At 36.7% G+C, this 18,769-nt stretch overlaps 1 protein-coding gene across 3 annotated transcripts in view; it reads right to left on the bottom strand.

Moving 5' to 3' along the window:
- The window catches only part of Depdc1 (DEP domain containing 1), a 29,558-nt gene extending 12,297 nt beyond the window's left edge, over positions 1-17,261 (bottom strand). For all 3 annotated transcript variants that reach the window (XM_036191463.1, XM_036191464.1, XM_036191465.1), the window contains exons 1-3: positions 17,214-17,261; positions 13,069-13,334; positions 737-893 (exon numbers count right to left, since the gene is read on the bottom strand). In XM_036191463.1, coding sequence (XP_036047356.1) covers positions 737-893; positions 13,069-13,334; positions 17,214-17,261 — 471 coding nt within the window. The remainder of the gene's footprint in view (positions 1-736; positions 894-13,068; positions 13,335-17,213) is intronic.
- Between the last annotated feature and the right edge of the window lie 1,508 nt (positions 17,262-18,769).

Genomic DNA, 18,769 nt, shown 5'->3' with positions numbered 1-18,769 from the left:
CACCTTTCCTAACACGTCCAAATCAACTTCATGTCTAGGTACTTTATAGTTTGGTTGTCATTATAAAAGACTAGGGACAGAGACAAGTTGAAGAGTTACATAATTATGCAGCTACTGTTTACATAATGAATATACTCAAATCACCCATATTGAAGTCTTAGTCTCTAACCTAGTCCTACTAGCTGGTGCCACCTTTAAGAGGCAGGGCCTGGTGCAAAGAAGTTGGATCATAGGCAACAGGTTTTTGGGGCAGCTATTAGTATCCCAGTTCAGGGTCCTTTTCCTCCTTTTACTGTCCAGTTTCCATAAGTAGCTTCCTCCCACACATGCTCTTATTATGATTGCAGTTTCTTGTCATAAGACCAAAAAAGTAACAGAGACTAGAGAATATGGACTGAAACTTCAGAAATCTAAGGTCTAACTTGCCTACTTGGAGATTGATTCTCCAAGATTGTTTTATCACTGTGGTGGATATCTGATTAACATTCCAAATAGGAATAATAACAAATGACAAATATTAAATTACAACAATCATTTTCATTTTTACCTCATTACTGTATTCAATACTGTTTCTGCAGGTTCCAAACACATTCACACTTAATTTTATTTTAGATTGTAATATAGGAGATTTCAGTTTTGGCTTCAAATATTAAAGCATCATTTACTTTTAACAATCTTATTGTCAAACACATAGTAATGCTATTTAAAACTACTGGTTAATAAAAGGATATTTTACCTGAGAGAAATGTAATCCACGCTTTTTAGGAGTTTTACAAGATAAATTTCGTAATTTAAAAATACTGTCTTTATCTTTGGAAAAGTACTCTTTGCTTGTTTTCCTGATTTCTGTATGTCTTTGTGGAAGAGTTTTAAGTGGAGAACTTGCAGGAAATCTGGTTAAAAAAATAATATGGAGTTAAATAGAATGTGATAAAATAAGCTTGTAGTGTATATTTGAAAAGTCACTCAAAGAATCTGATTTACTTTATCAAGTTTTGAAGATTCTAGATAAATCAATATCACCATTAAACCTTTAAAGTATTTTAATAGTTTCTTGCTTTCTTTAATATACACATTTCAGTTTTGCTTATGTACAATGCAGAGCTACAGTAAGGATTAATTTGGTTGAAGAAGTAATGCTTACATATAATAGCTCTGGAATACTGTTCTGTAAATCTCTTGAAAAAACAAACAAACAAAATCACAGCTTGGCAGTGGTGGCACACACCTTTAATCCCAGCACTCAGGAGGCAGAGGCAGGTCTGTGGGTACAGAGCAAGTTTCATGACAGCGAGGGCTACACAGAGGAAAATGTCTCAAAAAGCCAAAAAAGAAAAAAAAAAAAAAGGAAAAAAAATCATAGTTTGGATATATTTCCAGCCTTTTCGCCTTTTGATAGTTTGTTCCAATTTTAGAATTTGGAACTCAGTATCCTGCTTCTTTTGACTATGATGCATTTTATTTTTCATTTTAATATGAAATATTCCAATGATACAAATAAGAACAGACTATATACCAACACATATATATTTAGCCATTAAGCAACATAATTGTTGATTATTTTACCAAATAGTTGTCCTGTTTTTAAGTACAAGAAAGTCCTTGCCCATTTAAATTCTTACCCTTTCCTAAGGGAAATCACGAACTTATCTTTTTATTTAATGTGTTTAGACTTTCAGTAAATATATGTAAATGACATAGCCTTATATATTTTTCTGTTTTGGTATTTTTAATCACACACTAAATTTATATTTAATATTTTAGTTGCATTAGAAGCTCTTTACTACAATATTTTTAGATTATCTTATTAGATTTTTATTTTTCATAATGAAGTATTTAAAACAGGTATGTTTTGTTGTGAAAATATTTAATTTTAATTATGTATCATGCAAGTGTAGGTGCCTTCAGAGGCCACAGGCATTAGATTCACCTTCAGCTGGGAACTGAAATCAGATCCTCTGAAAGCATAGTTTGTGCTTGTAAGTGCTGCACTATCTCTCCAGCTGCAACCCACCTTTGAGGAACTGCCCCCAGGAGACCCTGCTGTAAGGCACTTTCTGATTTAGTGATTAAAAGGGTGGTGCTATCCTTGGGCTGGTGGTCCTTGATTACATAAGAAAGAAGACTGGGCAAGCCAGGGGAAGCAAGTCAATAAGCAGCTCCCTTCCATGGCCTCTGCATCCATTCCTGCCTCCAGGATCCTTCCCTATTTGAGTTCCTCTCCTGACTTCCTTCAGTGATGAACAATAATGCTGAACTGTAAACCAAGTAAGTCGTTTCCACTCCAACTTGCTTTTTTGGTCATGGTGTTTCATTACAGCAATAGGAACCCTAACTAAGACAATCATTGAAAGTCTAGAGGCAGTGAGATTAGTTGATAAGCTATAAAAATTCCAGTGAAGGGTGCTGGCTCAGTGGTTAAGAGCACTAGTTGAATGTCTAAAGAGCCTGGGTCTGATTCCCAGCACCCACATGGTGGCTTACAATCTAAGGGGATCCCATGCCCTTCTCTGGTTTTTGTCATCTCTGTACACATTTGGTATACAGGCATACATTCAGAAAAAACACCCATACACATAAAATACAATTTTAAAATTCAAGTAAGAAAAAAAAATCTAATAAAGGATATTCATATTGGAGGAAGAAATATACAGATCAGAGTACTAGGTAGTATAACAGAGTTTAATAATTACACCATATTTAAAGTGGAGAAGAGACTGAATGAAGGAAGGCAACTATAGGGAAGAAACAGAACATAAGAAGACAAAAACTTAGGTTAAAGATGATAGTGATTTTTATATGCTATATTTAAGTGTATATCTAATAGGAAATTTAAAAAATGACTCCAAAGCTTATGGTACACTTATTTTAGAAGTTTGATACCTACAGGAAAGCAAGACATGACATGAGACATTGAAGAAACAAGCCAAAAGTAAGGATAGGTCCCATACTGCAAAACTACTATGCTATAACTAAGAGGGGAAAAGAATGCCACACAATTGGTCCATTAATATGCTTGTTACTGAAATTCACTTGTATGTTGAAAATTCTTTGATACAAAGGTATTATATTGTGTCCCATCTGAAAGTCATGTGAAGTTGTATCCCTAGGGATAGTGGGGCCTTTAAGATGGATTAATGCTTCTTTTGAGGGAGTTCTGGATCCAGTATGACTCAAACACTACTACCAGAACATAAGCACCTTTTATGTTTGTTTTTTTTTTTTTTTGCATTATCTGTCCTTCTGCTTTTCTGCCAGGCTAACATGTAGCACAAGATGGAGCCAAGATCAGAGATTTGGAAGTTTATTAATATGATAAGTGTATACAGTACTTTAAGGAGAAAAAACTTTCAGAAAGATAAAGCGACATTTGTCAAAGTATGGTCTCAATATTCTCATTTGTAAATAGGGCTTAATTCATTCCTGATCAGCTTTCTTAGGGATTAAACTGGGAAGCACGTAATTAAGCAGTTTCAGGTACATGATTCTGTATCCTGTGGTTGATTTCCTGTTGTTTGTGTGTATCTGTGTGTGTGTGTGTGTATGAGTGTGTGTGTGTGTGTGTGTGTGTGTGTGTGTGTGTGTGTGTGTGTGTGTGTTGTGTTGGACCAAACCCAGGGCCTTGGGAATAGAGGACATGGAGGATAAGCACTCTACCAACGCCAGCACTAGGATTTGTTACATAAAATACTCTTATAATTTTATTATGTTATTATAATAATTATATATTATTTAAAGGCAAGGATCCATGAATTTGTTTTACAATTAGAGAATTTATGAAACTTAAGATAAATGATGTCATTGAAACGTTATGACTTCATAACATGCAAAATTACTAGTATATTTTATCCTTCCGACTTCCTACTTTATTGTATACTATTTAACACTCAAAAATTTTGAACTTTGTAGCTCACAACTTTCAACCATACAGTTTTTCTAGTTTTAAATTACTTAAGAGCAACAATACTTGGCAATCTCTAGACCTTCACTCTGCCTCTTCTCTTTCAAATCTAATCCCCTAGTCAAATCTTGAGCTCTGTAGTAAACCACCTATTTTGCCATTTCACCTTCCTCTCTGCTCCCATCTTTAGATCATGATCTTCTACATCTGCCCACCCCATCCCACACCTTTGTCTCAGCCTGTAGCTTCCATAGGCACTCCCTGGGAAGCAAATAAGCCAGGAAAGTAGGTAGGTAATCTTTAGATCTTCATTCTACCTCCTCTCCTTCAAACTCAACCCTCCTGTCTCATTCCCAACTCTGTAGCAGATCACCTTCTGTATGTAGCCTCTCATTCCTCTCTGCCCCAATTCCCACAGGTCTGAGCAGATACTGGTTGTACACCCTGCTTTTATTCCTCCTGTGGTTCCCCTCAGCATTCCTCATTTCTAGCACATCTCCATCTCGTAAGTATTAAGCTCCCAATACCAATAAAACACACTCTACCCAGAACCCTCAGTGGCTATACCTGGCAGGATCTCAGGAGGATTCCTATGAGGCAACTCATAGCCATCACATTGTCCTAAGAACCAGAGAACAATAGAAACCAAGGAATAGAACACCCACCCAACAAAGACAAGCCCAGATATCAGCACCTAGAATTATGATCATCCTAAATCCAAATGTCTAGACACAGCATAAAAACACAATCAAAATAGCCAGAACAATATTTCTCCACTAAAGCCAAGCAACCATACTACAATAGGCCCTGAGAAGTGCAATATAGCTGAAGCACAAGGAAAGGACTTCAAAATAGCCTTTATGAATATGTAAATATGTAGGAGGTCCTTAAAGAATAAATAAATTTCCCTTAAAAATCCATGAAAACACAAAACATTTGAGTGAAATGAAGAAAAAATTGAAGATTTGCAAGTAGAAATAGAATCATTAAAGAAAATCCAAATTGAGGGACAATTGGAAATGAAAAATTTAGGCACTCAGATGAAAAACTCATATGAAGGCCTCAACAACAGAATATAACAGATGGAAGAGACAGCCTCAGTTGTTGAAGGCAAAACAATAGAAGAAATGGATACCTTAGTCAACGAAAATGTTAAATCTTTGAAAATCCAGACACAAAGCATTCAGGAAATCTGGGACACCACAGAAAGACCAAATCAAATAGGAACAGAGGAAGGAAAAGAAACCCAGGTCAAAGGCACAGAAAATATTTTTTAAAAAATCATAGAAGAAAAATTACCCAACCTAAAGAAGGATGTACCTATCAAAGTACAAGGAGGATATAGAACACCAAATTTCCAGTATCACAGAATAATCAAGACATTAAATACAAGAACAAAGAAAGAATATTAAGAGCTGCAAGGGGAAAAGACAAAATACATATAAAAGCAGACCTTTTAGAAAAACACCTGGCTTTCCAATGGAGACTACAAAAGCCAGAAGGACCTTGAGAAATGTTCTACAAACTGTAGGTAGGAGACCACACATTTCAGTCCAGACTATTATACCATGCAAAACTTCCTATTACATTGGATGGAATAAGACATTCCATGATAAAACCAAATTTAAGCAGTGTCTATTTATAAATTCAGCTCTACAGAAGGTGCTAGAAGGAAAAACTCAAACTGAAGACTCTAACCCATACCGAAGAAAACATGAAGAATAAATATTAAACCAACAAATTAAGAAGGATGTGGAGGGGCATACCTTGACAACAAATACTGCTCATTGATAATGCAACATCAGGACTCAACTCTGGAAAAAAAAATACCAATGGATTCCAAAACAGAATCCGTTCTTCTGCTACATTCATAAAATACACCTTACTATTAAAGATAGATATCACCTCAGGGTAAAAGGATAGAAAAGATATTCAAAGGAATCTGGTGTAGCAATTTTAATATCTGACAAAACAGACCTCAAACTGAAACTAATCAGAAGTGTTAGGGAAGGACATCAAAGAAAAAATCTACCAAGAGAATATTACAATTTTTTTTTTTCGAGACAGGGTTTCTCTGTGTAGCTTTGTGCCTTTACTGGAACTCACTTGGTAACCCAGGCTAGCCTCGAACTCACAGAGATCAGCCTAGCTGTGCCTCCCGAGTACTAGGATTAAAGGCGTGAGCCACCACCGCCTGGCTACAATTGTTAACATCTATACATCAAACACAAGGAAACCATCTTAGGGTTTCTATTGCTGCAATGAAACACCATGACCAAAAAGCTAGTTGGGAAAGAAAAGGGTTTATTTGGCTTATACTTCCACAATGTTGTTCATCACTGAAGGTAGAACAGGGACTGAAACATGGCAGGATCCTGGAGATAGGAGCAGATGCAGAGGCCATGGAAGAGTTCTTACTGGCTTGCCCAGCCTGCTTTTTCATAGAACCCAGGATCACCAGCCCAGGGATGGTACCATCTACCATGGGCTATGCCCTCCCCTATTGATCACTAATTGAGAAAATGCCTTACAGCTGGGTCTCATGGAGGCCTTTCTTCAACTGAGGCTTCTTCCTCCCTGATGACTCTACCTTGTGTCAAGTTGACACACAAAACCAGCCAAAACAGAACCCAAATTCATAAAAGCACTACTACAGCTTAAATCACATATTGACCCTCACACAGTATTGGTGGGTAACTTCAAAACTCCACTCTTTTCCCAAACCAATTGACAGCTCATCCAGACAAAACTAAAGAGAGAAATGCTGGCACTAAGTGACATCATAAACCAGTTGGACCAAACAGATATGTATAGGACATTTTACTCAAACAAAAAAGAATGTACATTCTTCTCAGTAACTCATGAACAATTCTCCAAAACAGCACAGACTCAGACATAGCAAGTCTCAACAGATATAAGAAAACTGAAATAATACTCTCCATCCTATCTGACTATCGAAGATTAAAGCTGGCTATCACCAACAGAAACTACAGAAAGCTTACAAACTCATGGAAACTGAAACACTCTCTACTGAATTAAAAATGGGTCAAGGTGGAAATTAAGAAAGAAATTAAAAACTTTCTATAATCAAATGAAAATGAAAACACAACCTACCCAAACCTATGGAACACAATGAAGGCAATTCTAAGAGACAAGTTCATAGCACTAAGTGCCTACATATAAAACAAAAACAAAAACAAAAAACAACAACAAAAAAAAGAAAAACCAGAGAGATCACATACTAACAACAGCACACTTGAAAGCTCTAGAACAAAAAGAAGAAATAATACCCAGAAAGAATAGATGGCAAGAAAAATAAGGGCTGAAATAAAAACAGCAACAAAACAAAACACCAGTACAGACTCAATGAAACAAAGAGTTGGTTCTTTGAGGAGAGAAGATCCAAATTAAGTAATTAGAGACAAAAAGGGGGACATTAACAGACACCAAGGAAATACAAAGAATCACAAGAGAATACTTTAAATAGCTGTACACCACCAAATTGGAAAATCTAAAAGAAACAGATAGTTTTATTGTTATACACCACTTACCAAAGTTAAATCAAGATCAGATAAACAATTTAAACAGACCTATAATCTCTAATGAAATAGAAGCAGTAATTAAAATTTCCTAACCAAAATAAATTGAAGAGTCAGAAGGTTTTAGTATAAAATTTAGTAAACTTTCAAAGACTTAGCCCCAATACTCCTTGAATTATTTCAAAAAATAGAAACAGAAAAAATATTGCCCAATTCTTTTTATGAGGCCACAATTGCTGATAGTTAAATCCCATAAAGACCCACAAAAGAATTAAGGACCAATCTCCCTTATGAACATTGCTTCAAAAGTTCTCCATAAAATTCTTGCAAGCCAAATACAAGAATACATCAAAAAGATCACCACTAGGATTAAATAACGAGGCAGGGATGGTTCAACATATGTAAATCAATAAATGTAATACACCATATAAACAGACTAAAAACAAAAACTACATCATCTCATATGATGCAGAAAAGATATTTGAAAATTCAATGCCACTTCATGATAAAAGTCTTAGAGAGTTTAGGGATACAAAGGACACCCTTCAACATAATAAAGGCAATTTACAGCACATATATATATATATATATATATATATATATATATATATATATAAAACTATTTAAATATAGAGAAGCTCAAAGCATTTCAACTAAAATCAGGAACAAGACAAGGCTGTCCACTCTCTTCACACCTGTTCTAGATACTACTTGAAGTCTTAGCTAGAGCAATACAACTTGGAAAGAAAGAAAAGGTAACTTTTATTGCAGATGAAATGACAGTATACGTAAGTGATCCTAAAACTTACACTGGGGAGCTCCTAAGGCAAAGCAGCTGGATACAAAATTAACTCACAGAAATCAGTAACTTTCCTATATACAAATGACAAGTAGAATAACAAAGAAATCAGGGAAATAACACCTTTCATAATAGCCTCAAATAACAAAATCCCTTGGGGTAAATCTAACCAAGCAAGTGAAAGACTCGTATGATTAAAAAATTAAGTCTCTGAAGAAAGAAATTAAATAAAACATTAAAGGATCAAAATATCTCCCATGCTTGTGGATTGACAGGATTAACATAGTAAAAATGGCCACTCTACCAAAAGCAGTCTACAGATTCAATGCAATCCCCATCAAAATTCCAACACAATTCTTCATAGAAATTGAAAGAGCAATTTTCAGCCTTACACAGAAACTAAAAAAACCCAGGATAGCTAAAACACTCCTGAATGATAAAAGAACTGCTGGGAGTATCATCACCCCTGATCCTAAGTTGTACTACAGAGGTATAAAAAATTAAATTAAAAAACATGGTATTGGCACAAGAACAGGTATGTTGATGGATGGATTAGAATTGAAGACCTCAAAAAATCCACACATCTATGGACACTTGGTTTTTGATAAAGAAGCTAGAAATGTACAATGAAAAAAAGGGGACCATCTTTAATAAAAGTTGCTAATCAAACTGGATGGCATGTAGATGAATCCAAATAGATCCATACTAATCACACTGCACAAAAATCAACTCCAAATGTACCAAAGACCTCAACATATGGCCAGATACACTGAATCTCATAGAAGAAAAAGTAGGGAATAGTCTTGAACTCATTGACATAAGAAAAGTCTTTCAGAAGAGAACATCAGTGACAAAGGCACTATAAGCAATAATTAATACATGAAACTGAAAGCTTCTGTATAGCAAAGAACACCATTATCCTGACAAAGTAGCAGGCTGCAGAATGGGAAAAGATTTTTACCAACTCTACAAATAGAGGGCTAATATCCAAAATATATAAAAAACTCAAAATACTATACATGAAGAAGACAAATAGCCCAATTAAAAAATGGGATACAGCTCTAAACAAAGAATTCTCAATAGAAGAAACTCAAATGGCTGAGAAGCACTTAAAGAAATGTTCGATATTCTTAGTCATCAGGAAAATAGAAATCAAAATGACTTTGAGATTTCATATAATACCATCACAATGGCCAAAATCAATAAAACATAAGAGAGATTATGTTGGAAGGGAAACACTCAACCATTTCTGGAGGAAGTGCAAAACTGTACAGCCAGTATGGAAATCAGTTTAGTGGTACATCAGAAAGACGGTAATAGACCTATTTCAAGATTCAAATACATACCTAAAGAATGTTTTTCCTACTACAGAGACACTTGATCAACCATGTTCATTGTTGCTCTATTCATAATAGCCAGAAATTATAAACAACCTAAATGTCCATCATGACATGGACAACGAAAATGTGGTACATTTATACACTGGAATATTACTCAGAAGTTTAAAAAGTCCTCATCAGAGACTGAGGCAGCATGCACAGGGCCTGCACCAGTCTGTACCAGGTCCTCTACATATATTATGGCTTCCAGAGTAGTGTTTTTATGGGACTCCTGAGTTGCGAACAAGAGATTTCTGATTCTTGTGTCTTCTCCAGGGCTCTATACTTTGTTTGTCCTGTCCAACTCCAATTTGTTAGATTTTTATCTCATTATATTATGTTTTGTTATTATTCCTTAGAAGCCTCTCTCATCTGTTTTCAAACAAGAGACAGAAAGGGAATAGACAATAAGGGACTAGTGGGCAGGGATAGATCTCTCAAGGAAAGATAAATAAAACAGATAGTTACACAACCAGATACACCAAATCTAATAGAAGTGAAAGTGGGAGAATAGTCTCGAAATCTTTGGCACAGGAAAAGACTTTCTGAAAAGAACACTAACAGCACATGCACTAAGATCAAAAATTAATAGACAGAACTTCATAAAACTTGAGATCTTTTGTATCGCAAAGGACACCACCATTCAGACAAAGCAGAAAGCTACAGAATAGAAAAATTTTTTTCAACTACAAATCCAACACAGGGCCAACATGCAAAATGTATAAAGAACTCAAAAAACTGGGAACCAAGTAAATAAATAACCCATTTAAAAATGAGATACCGCTCTAAACAGCATTCTCAAAAGAGGAAACTCAAATGGCTGAGAAGCACTTAGAGAAATGTTCAAGATCCTTAATCATCATAGAAATGCATAAGATTTCATCTTACACCAGTCAGAATGACCACAATCAAAAAAAACAAGTGACAGCCCATGCTGATGAGAATGTGGTTGCTGGTGGGAATGCAACTTTTACAACTACTATGGATATCATTGTGGCAGTTCCCTGGGAAGATAGAAATCAATCTACCTCAAGATACAGCTATACCACTGTTGGCATATATCCAAAGGTCACTTCATCCTACTACAGAGGCACTTGCTCAACAATGTTCATTGCTGGTCTATTTATAATAGCCAGAAACTGGAAATAACCTAGATGTCTGTCAATGGATGAATGGATAAAGAAAATGTGATATATTTACTCAGCTGTTTAAAAAAAGTGGGATTATGAAATTCACAGATAAATGAGTGAAGTTAGAAAAAAGAATCATCTTGAGTGAGGTAACCCAGACCCAGAAAGACAAATATGGTATGTATTCACTTACACGTGGATGTTAGATGTTAAGTCATTGATAATCAAGCTACAACCCATAGAGCTTGAAAACAAGGGACCAGGGTGGAGGGATAGATCTCCCAAAGAAATAGAAATGGAATAGATAGCTATAGATGGACAAATGTGTATGTGTGGAGGGGGAAGAGGGAAGCAAGCAAGGGAATATGGGGAGGAACATCTAAAACTAAAGGCCACTTGAAGGGTCATATGGAAATATAATAGAAACTTCCTACAATATATACAAATATGAAGGCAAACTAAATAAAATCACCAAATAACCAGGGAGACAGCGGCCCAACTGGACATCTCTCATTAACAAGTAAGACTTCCAGTACTAGGAATGGGTTAGATCTAACCAAGTTGTTGGCCAAAGGGAACCAATAAGAATCTCCAAACAATTTGGATAATTGTCAAGACTATTGGTAGCTCTCCACAAACTGATGGTAAAATCCTGTTACTGAAGCAACACCCACACAACTCATTGAACATGGAAAGGCTGAGTTGATACCTACACAGAGCCTTCACCCCCATGTTCTAGCATCTTTAGTAAATGAAGGTACTCTGTGCAGTATCAAAAGAGAAACGTAAACACCAACCTAGCCACAAACTCTTTGATCTATGATGGTGTTCTGCCTACAATATATGCTAGCAATGGTGGCACAAAGCTTGTGGGAGTAACCAATAAAATCTGAGACTAGACAAGCCAGAGAAAACAGAACAAAACAAACAAAAGTATAACAATAAAATGACTTCTAATAACATTCTGCTATACTCAAAGATCAGTGCCAACCTCAGCCATCAAGAGAAACTTCCTCCTGCAGCAGATAGGAACAAATACAGAGACTCACACAGTCAGACATTATGCAGAGAGTAAGACATTGGAATGCTCAGTCGTAAATGGAATGTCTTTGTCAAATTCCTCCCCTCACGGTGCAGAGAACTCTGAGGAAGAGGATGTGAAGAGTATAAGAGCCAGAGGAATGGAGGGTAGCAAGGAATCAAGGCCTTCTAGACACAACAGGACCGGCACACATATGAATTCACAAAGACTGTGGCAAAATGCATAGGATCTATACATGTCTGCACCAGATGGGGTCCTACAGCTGAAAAGAGAATTAGACATATATCCATCCCTAGCCCAGAAGCTATTTCCAATTGATAGCCACTTGAAAATGAAAACTTAGATTTATCCAAGGGGGCCTTCCTGGGGAAACAAAACACTCTTAAGGGTAGGCTCTGTGCCCAGCAGTACATGGCTAACACAAAATGAACTCAATGGCATCTTTGAACTTTCATCGTTTCATAATGTTAAGTTAGGACATTGTTTTGTTTTTCTACATTACAGGTCCTTTCCATATATATTATGGCTTCCAATTTTAAGTTTCTATGGGATTCCTGAGGTGTGAATGTCTTTCTCTGCAACTATATGCATTTCTTATACTTTTCCCTTTGGCTCTTTTCCTTGTTTGGTTGTTTTTTTTTTTTTAATCACATTCTGATTGATTTGTTTATTTACCTTGTTTTATTATATTTCTATTCCTTAGATACCTTTTGTTTTCTAAGAAGAGAAGAAAGGGTGTGGATCTGGGTGTAAGTGGAGGTGGGGAGGAACTGGGAGGAGTGGGGGAGAGGAAACTTTAATCAGAATATGTTGTATGAAAAAAATCTATTTTCAATAAAAGAGGGAAAAAAGAGCAGTAGTACCTTTATAAAAGAAACATTACTTCTCTGAAAGAAGCTGCTATTGCTATAAAAATGCAACAAATGCAGAACTACAATTTCATTGTAATATCAGGTTTTTGTCTTATTTATTTTTTTTCATTTTTGAAATAAAAATATTATTACATGATTTCATCCTATTCTTTCCTTTCTCCAACCCTTCCCATGTATCCCTCCTTGCTCTCTCAAATTCATGTGTATATTGTGTATGACTAGTCTAAATTTATAAATGCAGCCTGCTCAGTTCATATGAATTTACTTGTTTTGTATGATTTCAGGGAGGACCATTTGGTACTGGATAACTATTTTGGGGTTTCTTTACCAGGGAAGACTATGTATCTTAAGTGAAATGCTGGGATCAGAAGTAATTAGATTTTATAATGAAATATCTATTCAGTACCTGAATAGTTGATTGTTGTCATCAAGGTTTTCCGATCCCCATCTACCTTTGATATCTTCAATCACATGATTCTTAAGAAATTTTCTCAATAATTGAACAGTCTGTTGTCTTGTAACTTCAGGACCAAAATTATTATTACTTCTTAATAGATCATAAAGCCAATCTACTGCTTCTCCTGCAGTGAAGCAATTGCTATATTTTTTTAAATGTTGTCTATGTTTTCTTAAAGGCATTCCTACTCGAAAGGATGTGGTTACTTCATTCCACTGTGAAGAGAAGGAAAATACTGTTAAAAAAAATCATAGCAAAAAATGAAATCTCATTGATTCGGGTATGTAGTCAGTTGTAGGCTAGTTTGGGCTACATGAGGCCCTATCTCAAAATAACCAAAAGGAATAAAGAAAATCATTAGACAAAGAAAATTCATTATTTCTCAGCTGATCATACTGTAAACATTTTTGATGAAATCATCTTACCTGTGCTATATAAAATCTTATATCTCACTAATTTATTATTAGTTCTAGTGCCAAAATGTAGCATGAATCTTACAAAGTCTTATTAATAAAATCAAACCTGAGGCCAGTTATTGGGGTGAATACTGGAAGATCAGAGAGACAGAACAAGCCACAGCTTCTTTACCTCGCCAGTTCCTCAGCTGGTCTTGTTTCCTCAGACTGCAAGCTTCTGAGTCCTCATCCAAATCGATCTCAGCTGAACTTTGCTGCTCCAAAGCCTAAAAGCTTAACCAGCCAAATGCTGCTAGTTTCTGGTCTTCACAGCTTATATATCTTTCTCTTTCTGCCATCATTCCCTAGAATTAAAGGCTTGCTTTCTGGGTTTAAAGGCGCGTGTCTCCATGCTGGCTGTATCCTTGAACACACAGAGATCTGCCTAGCTCTGCCTCCCAAGTGCTGGGATTAAAGGCATGCACCACTACCGCTCAGCTTCTGCTATGGCTTGATCTGACCCATTTTCTAGCCACTATTTTTGGGTCTGTATCTAGTGGCTGTCTGTTCCCTGACCCCAGATAAATTTATTAGGGTGCACAATATTTTGGGGAACACAATACCACCACACCAAAATAATATCTTTTTTAACTATACATTCATTGGGCATTTCACATAGGAAACTTAGAAATGAAAATAACTGTAATGTACCTGTTTCTTAATCCTTGATAAAGCATTTACTATTAGGTTGTTTACTTTAACTAATATTACTGATATGCTTTATATTCATTTTTAACTGTAAATATCGGTCTTATGAAGTTACTTGTAGGACGAAGTATTAAATGGTCTTATTAATAAAAACATGGAGCCAAATATTGGGGTAAAAAGCCAAGAGATCAGAAAAGCAGAAAGAAGCCAGCCACGTCCTTACCACTTCGAGATCCTCTGCCAAAGAGACCTACTTCCTGTATACCTATGTCTATATGCCTTTCTATTCTGCCATCTCATTTCCTCTCTCTACCCAGCTACATCACTTCCTCTTCCTGCCCAGCTCTGTCACTTCCTGTCTGTCTGTCCAGACCTCCAGACCTTTCTGGTTAACTACTGTTGGAATTTAAGGTGTGTGCCACCATGCCTGGCTCTGTTCCCAGTATGGCCTTGAACTCACAAATATCCAGACTGATTCCTGCCTCCTGAATGCTAGGATTAAAGGTGTGCTACCATTGCCCTGACTTCTATGTTTAATATAGTGGCTGGCTTCAGATAAACTTTATTGAGGGACACAAATAAAATATCACCACAGTTATTATTATAGAAGGAAAAGGAAGCACAGATTGATAACTTTACCAGGATCATATATCTAAATCAGTGGTTCTCAACCTTACTAATGCTGTTATCCTTTAATACAGTTCCTCCTGTGGTGAATCCCAACAATAAAATATTTCATTGCTACTTCATAACTATAATTTACTACTGTTATGAATTATAATGTAAATATCTGATATACAGGATATATGATATGTGACCCATAAAGGGGTCACAACCCACAGTTTGAGAATTACTGATCTAAATGATTAACATAAGCATTCAAATCTCGGCTTAGGTGGGCCTGGTGAGGCAAGCCTGCAATTTCAGAGGCTGAGGCATGATGTTTGTTCTGTTCAGGTCCTAGATGGGCTACATAGTGAATTAAAAGCCAGCCTGCACAACTTAGTGAAACCCTGTACAAAAATTAAAAGTAGAACTGATGCTATAGGTTCTTATCACAAAATAAAATCTGAACAAACAATAGTAACAAAAGACCAGGTTTAACCAACTTTGTCTAGAATCTGTATTCAATTATTGTACTAGCCAAATAAAACCTCTGGCATGCAACAGTTACAATAGGAAAGTGCTTTCAATGCCAGGTATTTAGTACAGTATCTCTTATGAGGATCCCTAGAGTGCTGGGCATGGTGGCAAAGGCTGGTGGATCTCTGGGAGTTTAAGGCCAGCCAGGACCACATAGAAAGACCTATCTCAAAATAAATAAGTAAACAAATATGTAAATAAATGGATAACTATAATGAACATAGAATATGTAAAATGGTACAATAAATTAGCAAAGTGAATTCATTGCACATTTAATGAACTTATGCATTAAAAAAACACTTCTTTTCTGAACTAACCTCAATCAGTCAAATGTCTAGATTTGAGACATTAAAACTAGAATGTAAAGTAGGTAGTATACAATGAATACATAACTTTTTTTTAATAGAAAAAAGTCATACATTAGAAATCAGATCATTAACCTGATATGAGACTATTAATTATATTACTGCTGTGTCATATGTCTGACCCTGACATCACAACACTGAACTTACTGCTGAAAAACAGTAACTGCATTTCTTTTCTTCCCACATATCTCCATGGCTTACATTCAAGAAACTTTATTGAACTGTTTTACTACCCACTGTCCTGAGTACACAGTAGTAAAGGACATGTGACTTTGCACTCAAAGACATCACAGAATAGTTCTGAAAGGCAGTGTATTTATAAAGTCCGAGAGGATTTGTTTCATCTTTACTTCTTGTTTATGAATCTTCGTTCTTTCCTTCTCTATCCTTATATTAATACCTACCTTGTGGTAACAAAAAGACTTACTTTATGTAAAGTATTAGTAAGTACTTGGTGAATTTTTTTAAGTGTGCTTGTGTTACTTTCATCTAAGATAGTAAATTTTTAGTATGGCAAGACTACCTCATTAAAGTACCTTTCAGCACTAAATTCTATCCTTTATATTGATAAATATAACAACCAACTACTTGTTGAGTAGTAGAATATATGTCCAGATCACCATGCCAGAACGAGGTGCATTTTCCAGTTCTTCCGTTTACCATTTATGTGTCTTCAGGACAGTCCCTTCTTTGAGCCTTGGCTTCCACACTGGTAAAGTAGGACAGGTATTTGTGAGAGAATAACTTACTTATTGTTCTGTATACTACAACACAGTATATTTTTTAGAAAATCTCTTAAAGTATGTATGTACTACAGGCCCATTGTACCAATATGGAAACTGAGGTTAGGTGACTTTCTTAATGTCATATAACCAGAAGTACACTACTCTATAGGATAGGAAATCCAAATGCACAGCCCTGGTGACCAAACTCAGTGGTTACTAAAAGTATTCTGGGTTTAGTTTCAACAGTTCTTTCCTAGTGTTACTTAGCATACACATCCTACAACAAATTTTATAGAGCCAGCAAGCCAAATTGCCATGCCTGGGCTTCCAATTTGAAACTTTAATTTCTAATTCTGAGAGGCAGCAAATAAAACATGACAAGTGGCTAACAGTGGTATTTGAGAATCAGGGAAAAGAAGACACCAGAGAAGTTGTCCTGCAGAGTCAGAAAGTGGTGCTGCTTTGGGGCACTGCACTTTTTGGATCTGAAGCAGAGAGAGACCAGAGTGGAGTGCAACTCAGAGAAGGGAACAGGAGTTGTGCCTTTACTGACTACATTCCCTCAGTACCTGTCTCAGAAATCTAGGTGCCTTGGGTCCCTCAGGATATCAGATCCTTGGCTCATCATAAATCCAACAGTTCTAAGTGCCCTCAGGAAACCTAAGTCCCTCATACACCTATATCCTCAGGATCTCTGGGTCCCTGAGGAAACCTTAGTCCCTGGTCCCTTTCCCCCAGCAGCTCGTCCACGCTCTTACCAGCTTGGTGGCCCGGTAAGGCCCAAGAGGAGCGTTCTGATCCTCCATGTCAGCGCCAGGCAGAGTCCATGGAGGCAGCTGAAACAGCCCGTAGCTGAAAGCCGTCCGGTTTAAGTGTCAGAACAACTGCCGCGCTGCTGATTTGAATATCTCAGAGCGAAGCTGATAGGTGGTGCCATTGAGTCACGTGATGTAGCAACCCCTATGGGGAGCCGGGTGGAGCACGGGGAGGCGCTCTGACGCTCAGCCTGTGTAGCTGGTACAGGATTTGCCAGGTCAGTTACTATGTTGTTTAAAGGAACTGTGCACATTAGACCCAAAGGGATTGTGTACCTCATGAACAGCACAGCAGCAAAACGATTCTCTCTTCCTGATTCTAGGGGCTCTTCAGCAATACCAATATAAACCAGGCGGGGCTTTGCCGGGACACCGCACCTAAAAGGCTGGCTTCTGTATGTGTTTGTTTCCCTTCAGCTTCCCTTCCTGTCTTTCTTTCTCTCTCATACACACTTTAGTAAGAGCCACGGTTAGAGTCTAAGTGAAATAAATGTCGGTTCTAGTTCGTCTTCCTCCATGAGTGGAATGGAGTATAAGCAGATCTACCTATAAAACTTGCCTTCCTTAAGAAAATCTACCGTGATATCCTTAGAAGACGCCTGGCTATGCTTAAACCATGACCACACACTTAAATCATTACTGGGATCTTTAAAAATATATCTGCAACAAACATCATTTGTCAAATGACAAAAACTAAGATGAACGAAGAGTTGGAGAGATTTGCATAAAGTCTCAGAACCCTTTGCCGATTTCAGACTTTCTTTAATAAACAATAAAAAGGCTGTTACCATTCTCTAATTGCTCAGCACAGTGACTGAGAACTTGGTTTCTGTTAACCTATCCTGAGCCAAATTGCTGCATCTTGTTAAAACCATCAGATGTGCCTGCTTTCAAAAGATCACCACTACTGGACTTCTTGTTGACATTCCCTCAGAAAAGAAATGGGTGGGGAGGATCATTGGATCTTAACTGGAGTATCTAGTCACTCTTCCCAGCTAGTTGCATGCAGTTCTGTCCTAATTGTCCTAACTTAACTTCAAGTTTCAGGGAGAGAACAGAGCATATAGGCTTTGGAAAACTTAAGGAAGGGAGGGACCTATACCTATGAAGCCATGGGGAAGCTTTGACCTATGTTGGGTGCAGACCTTCCAGTATTTTAAGTTCATCCATGCTCATGCCCATAATCTCTCACCCATGTTCTGTATCTACACCTAAGAAACTTAGTCATCTGAGCAACTTTGTGGAATTGAACTTTTGTTTGTCATTGGAACATATGAAGAAAGAATGGACAGTTCTCAGTTCTACACATGGAGAAAAATTCTCCCAACAGTCTATGAATTCATTATACTTTGTCATATCACACTGGCAATGTCTGTAGATACAAAAATAGCTAAAGGCCAGATTTTTACAAAAGTTGCATTTTGGAGTTTCATTTATATTAACTGCATATCTCTGTTTTTATGAATTACCTATTTATTGTTTTGATGGTTAAACTTTGA

Source organism: Onychomys torridus, chromosome 6 (assembly GCF_903995425.1).
Source record: "Onychomys torridus chromosome 6, mOncTor1.1, whole genome shotgun sequence".
Lineage (NCBI taxonomy): Eukaryota > Metazoa > Chordata > Mammalia > Rodentia > Cricetidae > Onychomys > Onychomys torridus.
This window is presented reverse-complemented; position numbering and strand designations above follow the sequence as displayed.